The 17,945-nt window shown below is 42.9% G+C and overlaps 1 protein-coding gene across 1 annotated transcript in view; it reads left to right on the top strand.

Moving 5' to 3' along the window:
• Positions 1-241: 241 nt before the first annotated feature.
• Positions 242-17,945, top strand: part of mgat5b (alpha-1,6-mannosylglycoprotein 6-beta-N-acetylglucosaminyltransferase B) — a 45,149-nt gene continuing 27,445 nt past the window's right edge. The window contains exons 1-5 of the mRNA XM_076142988.1: positions 242-388; positions 1,301-1,407; positions 11,110-11,254; positions 15,194-15,303; positions 17,054-17,127. Coding sequence (XP_075999103.1) covers positions 321-388; positions 1,301-1,407; positions 11,110-11,254; positions 15,194-15,303; positions 17,054-17,127 — 504 coding nt within the window. The 5' untranslated portion in view covers positions 242-320. The remainder of the gene's footprint in view (positions 389-1,300; positions 1,408-11,109; positions 11,255-15,193; positions 15,304-17,053; positions 17,128-17,945) is intronic.

Below are 17,945 nucleotides of genomic sequence, written 5' to 3' on the forward strand. Positions count from 1 at the left end.
AAATAACGAATTACTTATTAAAGAAGAATTACGGAGTTCTGTTTTTGCGGTTTCCCCCCCCGCATTGGTGCTGCGGCTCAGTGCTCAGGCGGACAGGCGGACTAACCGAGGCGGAGGAGCGGAGCAGCAGCTGCGGGGATTTCTGACTTGAAGTTCCTCCACCCCCCTCCCGGCACCGCGCGGGTCACAGCCGGCCGGGAAGTTGCTCTCTTCGGCGTCTCCTCCGCCGTTCACGCCCGGGGTCCGTAGCTGAAAGTTATGGTTGTTACGGTGACTGTCAGAATGCTAAGGAGACCCGGTGCTTTGTACGAGTGTGGAAAATGATTGCGGCCAGCAGCGAGCGTTCCATTATGGTGAGGAGATGTCTCTTGACTTTCAAACCATTCAGGTAAGTGGACATGAGCGGTTTGATACTTTCTCACTTTACTCACATTTGCAATATTTAAGGTTTAGATCTTTGTTTGGCTTTAATTAGGAAGTTTCAGTGTCAGCAGCCAAGGAATAAAGTAACCACATGCTCATTAGGACATCCAGAGTGGTTGAACAGAAGCCGGTTAAGCATTTAAACACCGTGATGGTGCCTCCTGTTCTCTCATGCATTAAATTTTGGCCTTTATTTTGAATGTATTTCTCGTTTCACAATTATGCTTCAGGCTTGATTTGATATATTCCAATGAGCCACACACACACAAGTTCACACTACTGGTGTCTGGTCTGGCAGCAAAATAACAACAACAAACCTCGGTACCACCTTGGTAACAACAAAGCATGGCGTGCAGAAGAGTGTGACAATCTGCCCTGCATCTTTCACAGCACCAGGCTGCTGTCAAACCATTTTTTCCGGCAAATCATTTCAAAGCTTTTGTTCCAAAGCTTGTGAAGTCAAAGTCTGCCGCATGCTTACCGCTCTTTCCAAAATGAAACCATTCATCTGTGATTCAATGCTTCTGCTTTGGCTGTTTGCTCACTGAACGCGAGGTTGATGCGTCCATATAATAGTACATTGGAGTCAGTCAAACAGTCAGGCGAGTACACTAAGATTGTCTGGGTTTTGATGGATACAACAAGAACCTTTCAGATGGGTAGATGCATCATGTATCAACGCTTCATGAGGCCTGTCACAAACGACTAAGACATGATGTGATTTTACCCCAAAGAGCTTAACTTGAAGTAAATTTCTTTGACTGTTAAATTTTTAATCTACTTTCCTTGTGCCCCTCTGTCCGTCTCCCTGACCTGCATCTTGACTCGTGAGCGCCTGTCCCCTAACCGTCCCATATCTCTTGTCCGTCTCCTGCAGGATCTTCGTGGTGGGGATTGGTTTCTTCAGCCTCTGCTTCCTAATGACCTCCCTGGGGGGCCAGTTCAAGCGACCCAGAGATTCCCCCTTCACCATGCGAGCTGAAGGTGAGCTTGTGGTTGCATGTCAGTTCTGCTCGGTAGCCCCTCGGTCTGCAGCATCTGTGCCCTGAGCTGCTAATGAACAGGCAAGGCAGCATGCTGAGAGCTTTGTGGGGTTCCCTTGATTGTCGCCAGCAGGCTGACAGACCTACTCAGGTTGCTCATCAGGAGTGTGTGTGCAGGGTGCCGCTCCTCTTTTCACTCCTCTTCACCTCCATCTCTTTCCTGAGACGCACTTTCTCACTTATCGGCATCCACATAACCAGGTTTTGACCAGTATGAACTTGTAAAATACAGTTTAAGCATCTGCTTTGCCACCTCGCTGGGAGGTGAATGTGTTTATTCTGTTTCTGCTTTATTGAACTCATTGGAGAAATGCCACCGTTAGACTAAAGTACTTCACTGTCTGTCTCCACTGCCTCAACACATTTATTCATATAGCATAATGCATACAATGAATGCAATCCAAAGTGTTTCACGTGACACATGCATTAAAAGCATTGACAGTAAACATTGCATTAGAGCATTGGCATTAAACAAAGAAAGAAGAACAGCAGGTACACATGGTTATAATAGGTCAACAGTATAGGTTGATCCTAAGCCATTTAAGGCTTTGTAGACCATTAGAATATCTTTAAAATCAATTCTAAAAGCTACAGGGAGCCAGAGCAGGGGGGCCGGAGCTGGAGGAATGTGCTACCTCTGCTTCTGCCAGAATGCTGGGTGAAAAAAAATGTCTTTTGAAGTGAAGTTCATTGTTAGTTTGATAAAAGGCAATGATTGTTAAATGTTCCAAGCACTTTGCCCATTTTTCTGTCTGAATGTTGTCAGAAATGGGCAACGTTGTGATTGTGTGGAAATAACAATGCAGTGGGTTACATTTGCTTTCATTCTTTCTGTAACTGAAGGATAGAATGACCTGGATGTCAACATTTACACATGTGTAGTATATAAATGTTATTTATGTTATTTAAAAGTGCTTGTAGAAATACATTTGATTGATTGATTGATACACACTCCAAATAAACAAATCTCCACCTCAGTAAATGAAATATATTCATTCTTCATTCTTCTTCAAGACCCTAGTAAGAATATCAGAGAAGCTTTGTCTTTGTGGAATTAGCTCTTTTAGCTCTTTTAGCATATTTCAATATGATGTCCTGATCATTGTAAAGTGTCTCTGGTGAAATTATCCAACTGGCCAGTGGGGAACGAGCTGTTGGACTCCAGTCTGTCACCTTTCTAATCAGCGGCGGGCAGAGTGTTGACACCGCGGCTCATCCTGACTAATGAAAGCTGGCATGGCTGAGTGCTTCTGTCAATCACAACTCATCCAAAGTGTGTTTGTCAAATATCCTTGTATTTGTCCTACACTGATCTCAATTTGTTTCCATTCAAACAAGGCAACATTAAATGATGTTACCGCACCACTTGTAAGACAGCAATCCCCCCCCCCCCCCGCCCCCCAGGCTAATCAGTAATCAACATGTCACCCTGTGGCATGATTACCTAAATTAGTGTGTCGTGGAGTGGAGTGTGGCATTGGAAACGTTGTAGACTAGTCTGACTTGAACGATCCTTCATAATTACTGACCGGTGTCAATCTGTCAAAAAGTGTAGCGTGTAGGAGAAGATGGGAGACGATTTCAAGGATCTCACCTGCTTATGAAGCTGAAGGAATTGTTTAGGATGTGGGTGGGGGTTGTGGGGGTGTGTGGGAGGGGAAGCTGTGTGATTAATTAAGCGCTCACAGGCTGCAGCCAAGGGAAGGTACAGTATCTGGCCCCCAGCTCATTAAATGCTGCCTCACAACCACCCAGGAAGAGCCAGGCTACACTCACTCTCATCCTGTGTGTGTGCATGTTTGGGGAATGAGAGGGAGAGGAATGCACAGGGATGAAGTGTTCACCAGAGCAGCACCTTGATAGTATTCAGTGTACACACCCAGCCAGTTGCCTCTACTGGACCCTGAAGAGAGCTGCACTGAGCTACAGGATTGTATTAGACGGTTGATAAGAGACGCCTTTTGGATACACACATTCATCTGCATCCGTGCTTTCAATGAAGAAACACGGGTTTGAAAGTTACAAGGCAAAGAGGTTTACGGCGAAACTAATTTATGCAGAAATATCTTAATGATGAGAAGCCCCTGGAATCCTTCGTTTTGTGTAATTTTGCCTGAAGTTGTTTTCCGTCTTTCTGTTCTTCTCTCTCTCTCTTGCTTCCACTCGCTCTGTACTAACTATTGCTTCCTCGCAAAGTGATGTTGACTGATTTGTCGGGTGAATATGATTACAAACTCAAAAATATTTCATATGTGAAATTGAGAAAAGCAAGTGAATCATCATCAAGCTGTCATTTCTGGCATTTTAGATTATTGACCAGCATGAATTTATTGCACCTGGATTGTTCTTCTTCTCTGGGCTGCATTATAAACAGTCGTGCTTTACATCATATATATACTAACTGTATGAGATTATAGCTTTTGCATCACAGAGGTGTTGATGTGGAACAAAGCTCCGACCTGCATGTGGATACCAAGCGGTATCCAGATTTGAAATGCACGCACAGGCCTTCATTATTTGTCTTTTGAAGGTGCAGGAAACTAATGATGTGGAGAGGGAGGAAGAGGAGGGACAGTGGCAGAGACTATTTCTGCTGGAGTGGGGAAGCATGAAAGGCTAAGGCGTTTGATCAGAGATATCTTAAAGGCTCCAGAGGTGCACGGTAGCTTTCTAATCAGCTCTTTGAAGACCACAGTCGCTGCGTCCCCTCTACCACCGCTGGCCTTCATATGGCTCTGCCACAAAAAGACCAGAACTCTTTAAGCCCCCACCTGGGTCACTGCGGAAGCCATTATCATTTAACCATCCTTGCCCCCTGCCACAGGAAAACAGCCATAACACTTGGAATATTTATTGCTCTGAACTCTGAACTATAGCTCATGGCATGTTGCACGATAAACTGTATGTTGGAATTGTCAGGAAGCGCATAAGGAAGTAATCACTTTCTCCTGCCTTTTCTGCGTATTTTAATCCATTATTGAGTTGAGCAGCAGAGCGGATCACGTGCGGCGTCGTGCTCTGCATCCCCGTTCACTGCAGCCTCTCCTCAGACAGTGATGGAAGTTCTTTATTTCATGGCCCAGCAATCTCCACTACCTGCTGCATGAAAATGAGCATTTCATGACATCGCTCAAAGGAGAGGCGTGGCATTTGCGGGTCTATCAAAACTTTGAACTTTACTACTTCATTTGAATGAGAAACGGCGTAAGTAATCTGCCTGAAATCAAAGCGCCGGGTTCCAGAACGCGTAGCTGTTATGATAAACTAAGCTGACCTTTGCCACTGATGGAGTTGTAAAGAATGGCTAGAAATGAAAGAATGTGCGAGTGATTTGAGGAGTGTGAATGATAGCTGATTGTTCATTGTTCACTCTTATATAAGCCGTTCCCACTTGCAAGAAAAACACATTTCCTCTTGTGTTGTGAGGAAGAAATGATACAGAGGCTTCATTGATTATTACAGTTGCAGGCACAGAAGAAAATTGAAATGGATTCAATCTCAAACATTTTTTTTCCTGGTCATTTGAATCACATTAAGTAGCAGGCAGCATCTTTCGTCACCTCAGCCAAGGACGCTAATGTTCAGGTCGTGTTAAGGCTGTTTGGACCTAATACGGGGGGGAGATTGCGTTGAATTCTGCTATGGGCCGGCATGATGGTGGCGCTGTAAAAACCACGCTAAGGTTTCATCCTATAACTTTTTAACTGTGAGTCATAGAATCACAAAATCTTTCCAAATTTAAAATCAGGGTCTCCCCATGGCAAAATAAGCAATTAAGTAGTTTGTAGTTAAAAGTTATTTCTCTTAATAGACTAGAATATTATCAGAACAAAAGTGATGGAATGGTAGATGAATGGTATGAGGTGAGATTCATCAGGATATTCATATACATTTATTTTCACTCCCTTAACATTTATATTGATGGATATATTATTGCTGTCGTACTGTATAGATGTTATTGTTGTGCATTATGGAAAGCTAATTAGTGTTAGTGATTTGCGGTGCACTGTATTCTATTATTGCCTCTGCTTTATGGATTCTTGAGGTGTTGGTTGATGAAATCGTTTTTATTGCGTTTGTTTCATTAAATTAACTGTTGTAGCAAAGGCAAGAATAATTGTAATCATTTTCAAGTGTGTGCATATGCAAACACACACACACACACAGGCACACATGTATATAAGTATCCAGTACACAATAGGTCACAATAACAATGAGTTAAGTGAAGAAATTGTTTAAAATTGTACTATTATGTGACTATTCCCTTATATTCTGTGCTGTTATCCCACATGCATGCACCAGCTGGTTGGTGATGTCATGGTAACCACCTTTGTATCTGTGCTGCCTCATCATTTCGGCCAAATGGATGACATTCACTCAGACATATTTTGGAGCATGCATACAGTTCTGTTCATTCAAAACTGACTGAGCTGTAAAAGTGGGTCAGAGACTTCTTTCCCCATGTTGGTCCAGGTTGCGTTAATGTGTTTATTTCTGCTGTTGTTGCATGCAGGACTTTCATGTGTGAAAGGAAGAAATGTGTTAATGGAAATGTGCATCATATTTCCAAGCTTCCCAAAGAAAGCAAACCATTGAATTGTGGGTCTGGGAGAAAATCATTACGGCACTCAAATGTGTGTTTCTGACTGTGAATGTGAGTCGGACTGGAGTAGTGTGTGTGCGTGTGTGTGTATTTAATGTGGGTGCTCTATCAGCAGACTGTGCTCTCTGTGACTTTCCTCGCCTTCTCAGCTGCCAAGTGTGCTTTGCTGTTTTCACTCGAAGTACAAAACCAACTATGAGTCCAGCATCAGCATCGGGTGACGCGCTGGTTTACATTTGTGCGGCGAGAAAATCAGTAATAATCAAAGTTGACTGTATTTCGGTGCGCACAGTCTCTGTCATGCATCTAACTGAACATGGTTTAGTCACTGTGAGAAAGGGGGGATGGGAGATAACCAGGGAGGACAGAGACTTGGGTTTTAATTAAGGGTACAGAGTAGTTCAGGTAGTTTCCTTTCTCCAGGCTGTCACGCACAATAAGAGGCTGGAACTGCAGGGAGGTGAAAGTGACAGAGGTCGTTGGTCTAATCGCTTGTGGATCTCAAAGCTCCCGAAGAGAGGAGAAGCAACTTGGTCTCTGTCAGCCTTGGCTTTAATGAATATTTGGATTAGGACTGGGAGAGCATTTTCACCCGTGTGTGTGTGTGTGTGTGAGAGTGAGTGTAAAGGTGGAGGGAGCAATATATACATGAATCTATCCTGCTGACAGGTGAGTGGAGCGCTCTGACCTCAAGCGCAAGCTAGACAGCACACAGATGGTGTTGTCAAGGATGACAGGATTTATTATTTGGCTCCCAATAGTGCCGATAAGGACCAGAAGGAATATTTTAAAATACATGACATGATGCTACAGTCACTTATTATTTGGGTTTTGACAGGTGCCTCATTCTTTCTGTGATCCAATTGTGCTTTTAGGCTAAAAATGATCTTAAAGAATATCATCAATTTACCTGTCATGATTAGGCACTGGGGTGTAGAAAACAACTCTCATATATTCTGCTGCTGGTATTCAGGTATTTTTTGAGAAATATGAGCTTTAATTCATTGAGTTAAGTCAATTAGAATGTGATATCTTTATTATAAACATTGCCTTTTTTGATAACTAATGTGTTTTTGCGGCGCTACGCCTGTCTGCTCTCCAGGTCCATATACACAGCAAGTCACGACTCCTGATTCAAAGTAACTGAACGAATGAGAGCGAAAGGCGTTGGACAGAGGCAGTGGAGTAATCCTATCCTATCCTATCCTATATCTGAGACACATCTACACCGTGTCATTCCCTAACCTGGATAATGTGTTTGAATACAGATCTCCATTTACTGCAAAGTGTAAATGTGTCTGGTGACATATGGCGCTCCAGCTGCTTCTTAAACGCCGTTAAACCAGCCCTTTTCTTTCAATCTATACTGAATGCTAAGTCGTTTTATGGTCACGTTTAACGAGCGTTAATGCAGACATCCAGTTGATTCCAAGTTGTTCCCAAAATCTCTCTCGCAACTTTCCTGTAAATATTGCAGGGGTTGGTAAGTTTATGTGTTCTGATGAATGTTTGAGGCTGAAGAACCCGACAGGCATTTCAATAAAACTGCCAACTTTATGTTCACTTTGTTGCGAGCCACCTGTGTACAGTTCTAATTACCATGTAGATACACTTTCCACATGCTGTGAGGGCAGAATGATCAGCACCTGCGTCGCACGTGAGCCAACTGCTGAAATGGCTTGTTTGCATTCTGTGCTTGAGACACAGAGGCTGAAGGCTTTTTATTCAACTGTAAGCCTCAGGAAGTTTGGTGCAGGCAGATGGAAATGTTTGCAGGTATAAAGGTGAAGAATGTTAAGACCTTGTATGGTGCAACAGAGAATTCTCTTCCTCGAATGTCTGAGTAAGGCATTTAGATTCATGCATGTGCGCACGACATCTTTGCAAAATGTCTTAACAGTGGAGAGTAATTCACAATATCCTGCTAGGAAAGATTATTTGGGGATTATGGGGTGACTCAGTGTTGCAGAGCACTGTATCAAAAGCTTCCTTTCCACTTGTCTCACTTTCCCTAAATAAAACGCATATAGAATGATCAATAAATGTATTAATGTGATCATAGCTCGTCCCTGTTGGCCTCATTATTCCACATTCACATCAAGTCCTGGACATTATTTGGCTGAAGGGCCTCTGGAAATGGGAGCAGCTTGTCTGTGTGCAGCTTTAAAACGCCAATCTATGTAAAGTAATATACATATAAAGCCTACAAGTTGATCTCGGAGTGAAGGAAGGCTAGTGAGGAGGAATCGACCTCAGTCATCCGTGTTGCTTACTTACAGAGACTTTGCTCTGGTAAGTGTTCTGCAGTGACCAGGTTTTAGTAGCCTGATAAAGCAACACAGTGTGAGGCATAGTGATAGTTCTGCATGGCCACACGTGTCTGGTCAGTTGTTTGTGTCCGTTTCTCCCTGCACACACCAGGCTACAGTACAAATTGTAATCTAATTGGAATTTGTTCATATTATTGATTGTGCTGTGACAGTTTGGAAATGGAGTCGTTAAAGGAGATTAGTTATTGCTAAATCGGGCCTTTATTAAGCAGCAGATGAGAAATGACTCAGAGGGGGCTCTACATTAACACACACACACACACACACACACACACACACACACACACACACACACACACACACACACACACACACACACACACACACACACACACACACACACACACACACACACACGATCCCGTCCTGCTGCACCCTGCCAGCTTGCTGGACTGTGCATAGAAAAAAGCACATTAGCCAATGTGTCCCAAGGGACGGCAGGAAGCAAGAGTAGAAAAGGCCGCCTGATGAACAGTTGATTGGAAACATATATAAAGCTCAGTTCTAAAAATGTACTGTGTAGGAAGGGTGTTCGGTCTCAGTAATGGTGATTTACGGGCACAATGTGTGCCACGAAGCGTTACCGTGAAGAAATGTGTGTTCACCTTCCCACACTCAGCCCAGAGGCTTTGTTTAGATTTACAGCAGCGAGTTCTTCGCAGTCAATAGAGGAACCTCAGCACCTAGGAAACCCTCAGAATCCTCAGCCTTGAGCCTTGAGTCTCTTGTTTTAAGCTTGCATCAACCAATCATTTTCATATTAACATTGAATCCAATCATTACACTATATGTTGACGGTCTGTATGGAATTGATCGATGTCCCTTCTAGTCCACAACAATGATGAGAAGTGTATTACATACAAAAGTATGTGGACGTGCCTTTGAAGGAAAATCTGGAACACACACAGGTAAAGTGTAGAAGGATGTTTTTAGATCGGCAACTTTGCGACAAGTGATGAGGACGCTTGAGTGTTTCAGCACAAACGACAAACGAGGTCTGGAAAGAGATGGTTTGCTGAGAGGTGTGGAGGACCAGAGGCTCTGATCTGCACAGAGCGCTGACCTCAGGCTTAGCTCAGACTTTGAGGATGAATTAGAATGCTGTTTTATCACCCGCCACAGCACCACAGCCTCACAACTTCACCCTATGTCTGAATGCAAAATCAGCATCGTATCATCACCTCTGGTTTTGGACCTTGGTGATGTTTTTATCTCCAACTTCTTCTTTCCAACTTGTATATGCAGCAGGGGTTTGACTGGCAGGCAGTGATCTTACCTGATGCTCTCATGGATCATGCGGGGATGTGTCACTTCTCCTCTTTAAATCATATCTCCCATCATCCCATTGTGTGTCATTCCCGCTGTTCAACCCATTGTTAAGCTGATGCTATAAAGCTGGAGAATGGGAATTTGTTTTGTCTTGTTCCTTTTGTCTGTGGGCAGAAATGCTGTTGAATTATTCAAAGGGAGACAAGATTCTTCAGCCAGTTTGACTAAACACTTTTCAGGACCGGCACCACGATAGCAGGCAATATATACAGTAACAGTAAAGGGAATATTTTGGCTCTTAAATGTAAAATCAAACCCATCATTGAATCCCCACGTTCACACATTCAGACACTCGGACCCAAAGAAACAAGATTTTCTCCTTGATCTTTATTTTATTTACTGTTTTAATGCATTTATTTTTGGCAAAGGTGACTTTCCCTTGGACAGTGATGAATGAGCTGTTCCTGGTGGGAGATGCCTAACGCTACTAAGGAATGAACAAAGAAGCAAAGGCTTTGTTTCACTCACACTCAGAACAATGCGGGAAGGTTCACATCGCAAGGAAATGCAATATTTTCTACGATTGTTTGATTTCCTCTTCAAAGTCTCAGTCAATTGAAGACGGCCGCTTGAGGCGACTGAAATAGCTAATTGTATTTTGTAAGCACAAAGCACAGCAACCCTTTGGTGAGTTTGAGCGCAGATGCAGTAACGTGTGAATAATGGCTTACTTCGGTTGCTGAGAGCAGCTCAGGGTCAGGACCTCGACATAATAGGGGGCCGGTTGGAGACCTGGTTCAACCTCGGTGTGTGTGGCAGCTGCAGGCTTATTAAGCAAAGAGGTGTTTGTGAACAGCATCTCTCAGTTTGCCACCAAACACTTCATGAGTAATTGGGACCAAGCTAGAAGCCAAAAACAATACCGTCATACTAATTGCCGCTTTCTGTATTGGTTGAATGTTGGCTCCTAAGGAAGTGTCGGTTTAGAAATGAAGGAAGAGATAACAGAAGGGAGAATTAAGTGGAGCTTTAACGTAATTTGACGGTACAATAAGCCAAGTAATAAATGGATTTCAAAGGTAACCTTGGTAAGTTGGTGTGACCTTGGTGCAGGCTTTTAAACTTATCAAAGAAATCAGAAAAATAAGCAATATAAGTTTTTACCGATGTTGTTTTCTACACGATATACAAGCAAAAATACATAGATCAAATTTATGTTCCTTTAGCAGGACCCACCAGGCCTGAAAAATGTCAAATTTGTCCTGAATGAAGTGATTTTTCTCTGTTATGACTGAAGCACACCGTCATCTTCACCCTCTCCACTCCTCCTTTCCCTTTTCTCCTTTCACTTTCACGCTTAAATCCTCATTCTGTCTCGCCATCACTCTGATTTTTGCTGATAATATTTCTACCGCGCTGTCTCCATTTGTGTGTTTTTCAGTGCTCGGTGGCCCAGAATCCCGCGGGGTATTGAGAAAAATCAGTGACATGCTGGAGGTCATTATGAAGAGGATGGACACTCTGTCGAAACTAGGCAACGCGACCGACACCCACAGGCTGGATGAACTCAGCTCTGCCCTGGACAGGTAAAGCACTGGACTGTGTCACTCTGACCAAAAGCCAGATGAGAGGTCCGTCCTCTGTTCCACTTTAGAAAACTCCTAGGTTTTTGGATCAGATCCAGCAAACACAACATTGTGCAATATTGTGGTTCAAATGGACATTTCTGGGCGAGGTAACATAGCAACTGAACAACCAAACAACTGTAAAGAAATAAGCAGGGCTGATTCTGCTCATACTGAAAAAGAGCAATTACATCGACTGCTTCAGCCCGGCTCTGCACGGCACACAATTTTGAAAAGTGGTTGTTTTGCTGAGGTGAGTGAGAGAGAGGGAAAGAACGACGGAGGAGAGTACGTAGGAAGGTCAAATCTTTATGTATTTAATGCCAGAGTGTGCCTCAAGCTTAACTTGAAGGGGTTATCAAAATTCCCTTTCAAATGTAATCAAGAAGGTAAATGGATTATTATTGCATAATGGCACAATATCTACAAACATAACGATCGCTTTTGGAAAACGTTGCATTGTTGTAGGCTGAACTGTTGTTGTTCATGTTGCAGTGCAGAGTAGAATCTTGGCTACTTCAGTCCATGTTCAACTCTGTTCTTGTGTTGCTGATGAGTGAAATGATGTGATGATGTGGAACGTGAGCAGCTCCTTTAATGAGCCTAAACATCTTCTTAATGCCCCACCTACAGTTTAAGGGCTGTAATGTATCTTCTGAAGTGTGTAGTTACCAGACTGGAGTTGGGGTTTGAGTGGGTCGCTCAAATCACTCAGTATCCTCTCGATATCCAGCCGGGAAAAGAGGGGGAGATTGTGCCCTGAATTTATAAAAATACAGATGCATGAAGAAATGCTACCCTGTGCTCATGGCCTAAAGTCCCATGAGCCACCAGTGCTTGGATGTTTTGTTCCGCAGGGTGCATAAGGATGCTGAGACCATCTGTTAGTGAGGGTTTACTGCAGCCCCATGGCTCCTTACAGGGGGAAAAGAAGACAAAACATGTCCACCACTGTTCATGTTTACGGAAATACGACAAATCAATCACTTCTCATTTATATTCTGATATGTTAGTGACAACTTGTTAAACATGAAAAGCGGACAGGATTGAAAACTTTGATTTGTTTTGTGTACGCTTTAACATTTTTAATTCGATGGTACAAACTCCTTATCTGTTTGTTTGATACAGTATATGAATATACCTCAAGACACAAATCTGAAATTGTATTTTTATTCGTGGTCTCTTTCTGGAGCACTGGAGCGACTGACATGGATGAAACATGAGTGATGGTAGGATTAAAATAAGACTCTGAAGAAGATCTGACAGATGAAGCATGAAGAAGGTAAGAGGGTGAGAGTATGAAGCCCTGAGGCATCCTAGCAACGAAGGAACAGTCTTTGGGGAGTGACTCAGACCATTTAAATCTGCTGCTGAATGTAACATGTTGGAGTGAAGTAGGACCTGACATCCCACAGTAGTGACGCTGGCCCTTAATGTCCTACTGTTATTCGAAGGCTTGCTTGTTCCAATTATAGGCGAGTACTAAATTATCATTCTTTCTTTTAATGATGTGAAGATCGGGCTGACGAAAAGTTAAGGTGGCAGGTAAGACTCACAGGGTCCAGGACAAAATTCACTAACGACCGGATCAAAACCTGAAAATCAAGCAAATAGCTCCAACCGTCACGACATCAGTGTGCTCACCTGCATCTCACCATGATGAAATTCTCTCTCAAATCATTCTCTCAATCATATAATTGGCCTCTAAGGGACACAACTGGAAACGTTGCCGTGACGAGGGGGGAAAAAAAAGTTTGATTCAGAGTGATTTGGATTTAGATTTCTCTTGATATTATTTCTTGGCTTCATTTTTATTTTTTTTTACCTTGCTCAGGTTATTAAAAACTCAGTATGGCTTTGGGGCAGCGTTGAGACTAGAGTTAAGTTTTGAGATCATCAAGAAGAAACTTTATCAGTACACCCTGTGTGCTGTTCAGTTAGTAATTAGGCTGGCCTCTTGCTTTTCAGTGGCTGATGGCCTCTCCCGGGTCACGGTCCCTGCAGTGTGAGTATGAGTTAGTTCTGTGTGAGACTTAGAAAGTAATGCAAGCCTCTCTGCTGCTGTGTAATAGCCATAGCTGTGTGTGAGAGAGAGAGAGAGAGTGTGTGTTTTCTACTGTACTCCAGTTTGTGTAATTGCCAATTATTGGTGCTGACCCCATGGCCTAAAGGATGGAAGCTTTTGTTTCTCCTCGCCTCCGGGGCACCACATGGAAGAATGCAATTGAGGTTAAGGGTCATGTTAAAGTATGCAAATTAGCAGAGTTGGATTGTTTTCCCCTGACACGCAATTACATATTGCTTCCATAAAAGCCTTGCTGTATCCTTCTGACAGACATGTTTGCTGTTCTGACATGGAAAGCACCATGTCATGCAATCCACCACAGTGCTTTTGAAGCATACAGAGGCCTTTCATCTGAGAGTTTCCGTCTGTGCCCATCCCTCCCCTTCACAGTTGCTGAAACTCTTTTAAGTAGATTGATCACATCCAGACTCAACTCTTGCCATAGCTGAAAAGTTCACAGTTAACTTCTGTATATCCATAACTCACGCTGCATGACTCCAATTCTACTCCTGGATCCATGATCTCATCACTGAATCTTCCAAACACCTTCACTGGCTCTAAATAACAATAGAGTAGCCAGACACAGGGCTCTGGGAAAACAGAAAAACGGGGCGTGCTAGACTATGTGACTTTAGGTCCATTTACTGCTGAAAGCTCCAAGTTTAATGCCAGGCCCAACAGCACTTGGAACACCTGCTGACAGCAACCACAGTGGGAGCAGGAGCTGTCCTGGTTGGGGGGTGAAGGGCGGAGGAGAACTTAATCCATCATTTTGTGTTGGTGCAGCAGCCCAGAGCTCTGCTTCAAACTTCAAACTTGCTTGTATTCTGCTGATTTTTACTTTTGCATCAAGGAGAGCTGTTTGTGTCTTTGACTGGCAAGACATTCCATTTTTTTAGTTGCATTATTGAGCAACAAAAATTAATTAATTTGCATGTGCAAGCTGTCGTTCTGGGTGGCATTTGCACACCCGTGGCTACGTCGGTGCTCAATACCACGTTGCATACAGCTCAAACTGTTCATCAGTTCCAAATCTGTTCCCAACTAAGCCCTCTCCTATCTCACTGAGCTCCTCCACCATCATCATACTTTTCTGTCGCACTCTCTCTCCCCCTCCTCTGAGCCAGTAGGACAACACAAAGGTCTCCCTCCCAGAATTTTTCATATTTCATTGCATGAATCCATTGCTTATTAATCAAGTCAGCTGCCTGCAATCTGAACTTCTGCTCTCACCCCCGTGAATTTTCTTAGTCACTTAGAAAGATTGAATTTGGCTTTTTTGTGAGATTGTTTTGTGGTGTTGAGTGTTTTGGTTGGGTTGACAAAGTGTGCTTGTTCCTGCATGTGGCATCATTTAGAAAACTTTTGAATTCATTTTGCTGCTGTTGCTTTGTTTCATTTCACTTACTCACATATTTTCTTCTGTGTCTTTCTCTAAATATTGGTCTGTGATTGTTTTGCCAATACTGCTTAAAAGCCAACGAGGTCGTGTGCAGTCAAACACATCTGCTAACAACCTACTGTAAGTGTGTGCTGTTCTTTGTTCTCCCAAGGACCCACTTTCATATGCTGAGTCACTTTTTTATCTCAACAAATAAATGATCTGTCAGTGTTTAAAAGCTTTTTCCATTTCACGCTTCAACTTCTACACAATTAGCATTTCTTCCGCTTCTTCAGCTCGACTGTGGAAGGAAACAAATTCTACTGCTGGAAAGGCAGCAGGAAGACATTTGTATTGTCCAAGATGGTGCTTGTGGGAATGTTTATAATTATTTGGTTATTTTTCTGTTTGTCTGTGCGTGTGTCTGTGTGTGTGTGTGTGTTTGCACAATAAGGATCCAGCCTATAGGGCTTGTTGAGCGGATCCAGGCCATAGCCCAAAACATGTCTGATATGGCAGGAAGAGTGGAGCAGATCCTACAACGCAGCATATCCAATCACAGAGGTAAGGTTTTGAAAATACACACACACACACACACACACACACACACACACACACCTAATACCTAAGGAATACTAAAATACATCTGCAGCACTTCAGATTAAAGCCCTGCCCACTTCAAATCCATCAGATCTGCTGCACACACACACACACAGACACACACACACACACAGACACACACGCACACACACACACACACACACACACACACACACACACACACACACACACACACACACACTTCCCCTCTTCCTGCATGAGCCCAGCTGTCACACATGGATCCAGTACATCACTTGAATGAGCAATTGAATGTAACTTGTACTTGCTGCTGGATCATATAGGACATGGCAGGCAGGATTTATGGTCGGGTCAAACTGCAAGCCACTATTCATATCAGGGTGAACGTGCTCCAGTGTGCCACAGCAGTGTTCCCTTGTTGTTGCGTGACTACAGGATGTTTAAGTCTTCCTGATGAATTACCCTCTAGTTAATGGAATCCTGGCCTGTCAGCTCTCTCTGTTAGCTTTCACATTCAATTTCTTTGCTGGGCACTTGGACAAAGTAGATTATGAGAGCGCACCCATTTATTTTCTTCTTCTGTATTTGTTACATTACATTTAATGTACTCGCTCATTAGAATGTCTCTGAAATAGGAAGACGCTGTTGTCAAAATGTCTGGTGTCATTAAAGTGTGGCGGCTAGACTGGTTGATCTTAATATCTGACACTGGCAGGCTGCAGCAGTATTCATAATGAGACGCTTGTCTTTATCGTGGCAATCAAAGAGAATCGCTGGCAATTATTTATCTGTGATTGTGCTTGGCAGGATGCTGGCGGAAGAGCAACAACCGCTCGTTTAATTAGGCGCACGAGGAAAGATAGGGAAGCGAAGGAGAGGAGGAGGAGGAGGAGGGAGAGTCAGCCGAGGGGGTGCAGGGAAAGGGGAGGAAATGATTTTATTAATGACTTGCATGCAGTCTATCTTTAGTGTATGCGGTGAGAGAGTAGGAGCAGAGACCTGGCCTTTGAGCGGTGGAGGCCAGGCGTGTAGAGGAGCTTATTAGCTCATTGGGCGAACCAGTCCAATTAATCTCTGCTCATCTGGAGGCTCTAATGTTGAAAGATTGCCTAAACACCCAGGGGACATGACGTGATTGGGTCAATATTAAATCTGTGAAGTCCAATTGGGAGGTCTTGGTGATCAGATTTCTTTAGCTTGTTATGCCATTTCATGTCCAAGCACTGCCAGGGCACTGATGACTTTGATCATGTCATGATCAGAATTTGACACTATGATCAATCACAGATGATCTTATTTGATTCTTCAATTAACTGACCTTGCCAGCCTCTTTTTAACAACAGTTGTTCCTCTGTAATGTCACACACAAATATGCCTTGCCACTATTAAATTCTTGCTTTTTCATTAAATCTAAATCAGCTCAGATCGCCATTACATTCCCTTTTATTGCAGTGGCTGTTTACATACAGTGTGTATTTTAATGACCGGCGTGGATTCCAGAAATACTACAAAATAACAAGAAGCCTCATTAAAATAATCACAGTATTTATTATTCTTGATAAAAGACACAGAGAGAGTTAGATCAAATAACCGGACTAGATGCTCTTATATAAGCTCTCTCTTGGCAGAATCTATCACCACTGCCACTAACTACAGCACACCTCTCTGTTTATTCTGTTTATTCGTCTTTAATGTGTTTATTGAGAAATGTGTGTGTTTGCTTTCTTTTTTCCAGGTAGGGATGGAGCGTTGGGACAATGTGAAACTCCCAAAGATCCCCGTTATCCAGACTGTCCCAGTAAGATGGATGTAAGTGTTGATATTGCAGTTGTGTCCTTGTATTATTTGTTTTGTGGATGACTTACCTTGCTAAGATGGTTCTGAGGCTGCTTAGGGGGAGTTTGGTGCTGCTGCAGCTGCAAACAAGAGCAAAGGCAAATGAAAAGAGTAAGAATAAAATGAAATAGGTTTATACAAAAATGTGTTTGGATATATTGAGTAGATTTTTAAGAAGAGATGTGAAATAGCAACAATAGTCAAAGTGGAAAACATAGTATGAATGACGCAACATAAACATTGAAACAAGTATGTGAAATGTGGAATAAGATAAACAATAACGAAAGAAATACAGAGTTACATTCACAGATCCTCAGTCTTGCTGGAACATTTGTATATTTTTCTTGTGAGCAAAAACAGAAGAGACCTGATGTTACATTGATATGGAATGAGACGAATAGTGAAGGTCATCCAAAGCTGCAGCAGAGCAACAAAAAGAGCCATAAATGTTTAGTTGGAGATGCAGTTCGTCCTCCCCTCTGCAACCTGCTTCTAGTCTCTACTCACTAGCAACAATAACCCTCTCACCTTTTGTCTATCCTGTCTGCTTCCTTCACCTGAGGCTCACCTGCTTAGCACAATAATGCAAGAAAAGTTTGTTTGGCTGGCTCAGATAAGCAAAATGTATTCATAATGTATCACATTAGGAATGCAGCTTATCCGCCCGCATAGATGTTGTCCGGCTTGACGTCACAGTCACACATAACCAGCTGTAAGTGAAATCCATAAACAGCCACTATGCTTTAAAAAGACCTAATTGTTTTGTTCCCGATTTAGCTGTGGGCTTATTT

Source organism: Genypterus blacodes, unplaced genomic scaffold (assembly GCF_046128005.1).
Source record: "Genypterus blacodes isolate CSIRO-AG114 ecotype Tasmania unplaced genomic scaffold, CSIRO-AGI_Gbla_v1 ptg000022l_1, whole genome shotgun sequence".
Lineage (NCBI taxonomy): Eukaryota > Metazoa > Chordata > Actinopteri > Ophidiiformes > Ophidiidae > Genypterus > Genypterus blacodes.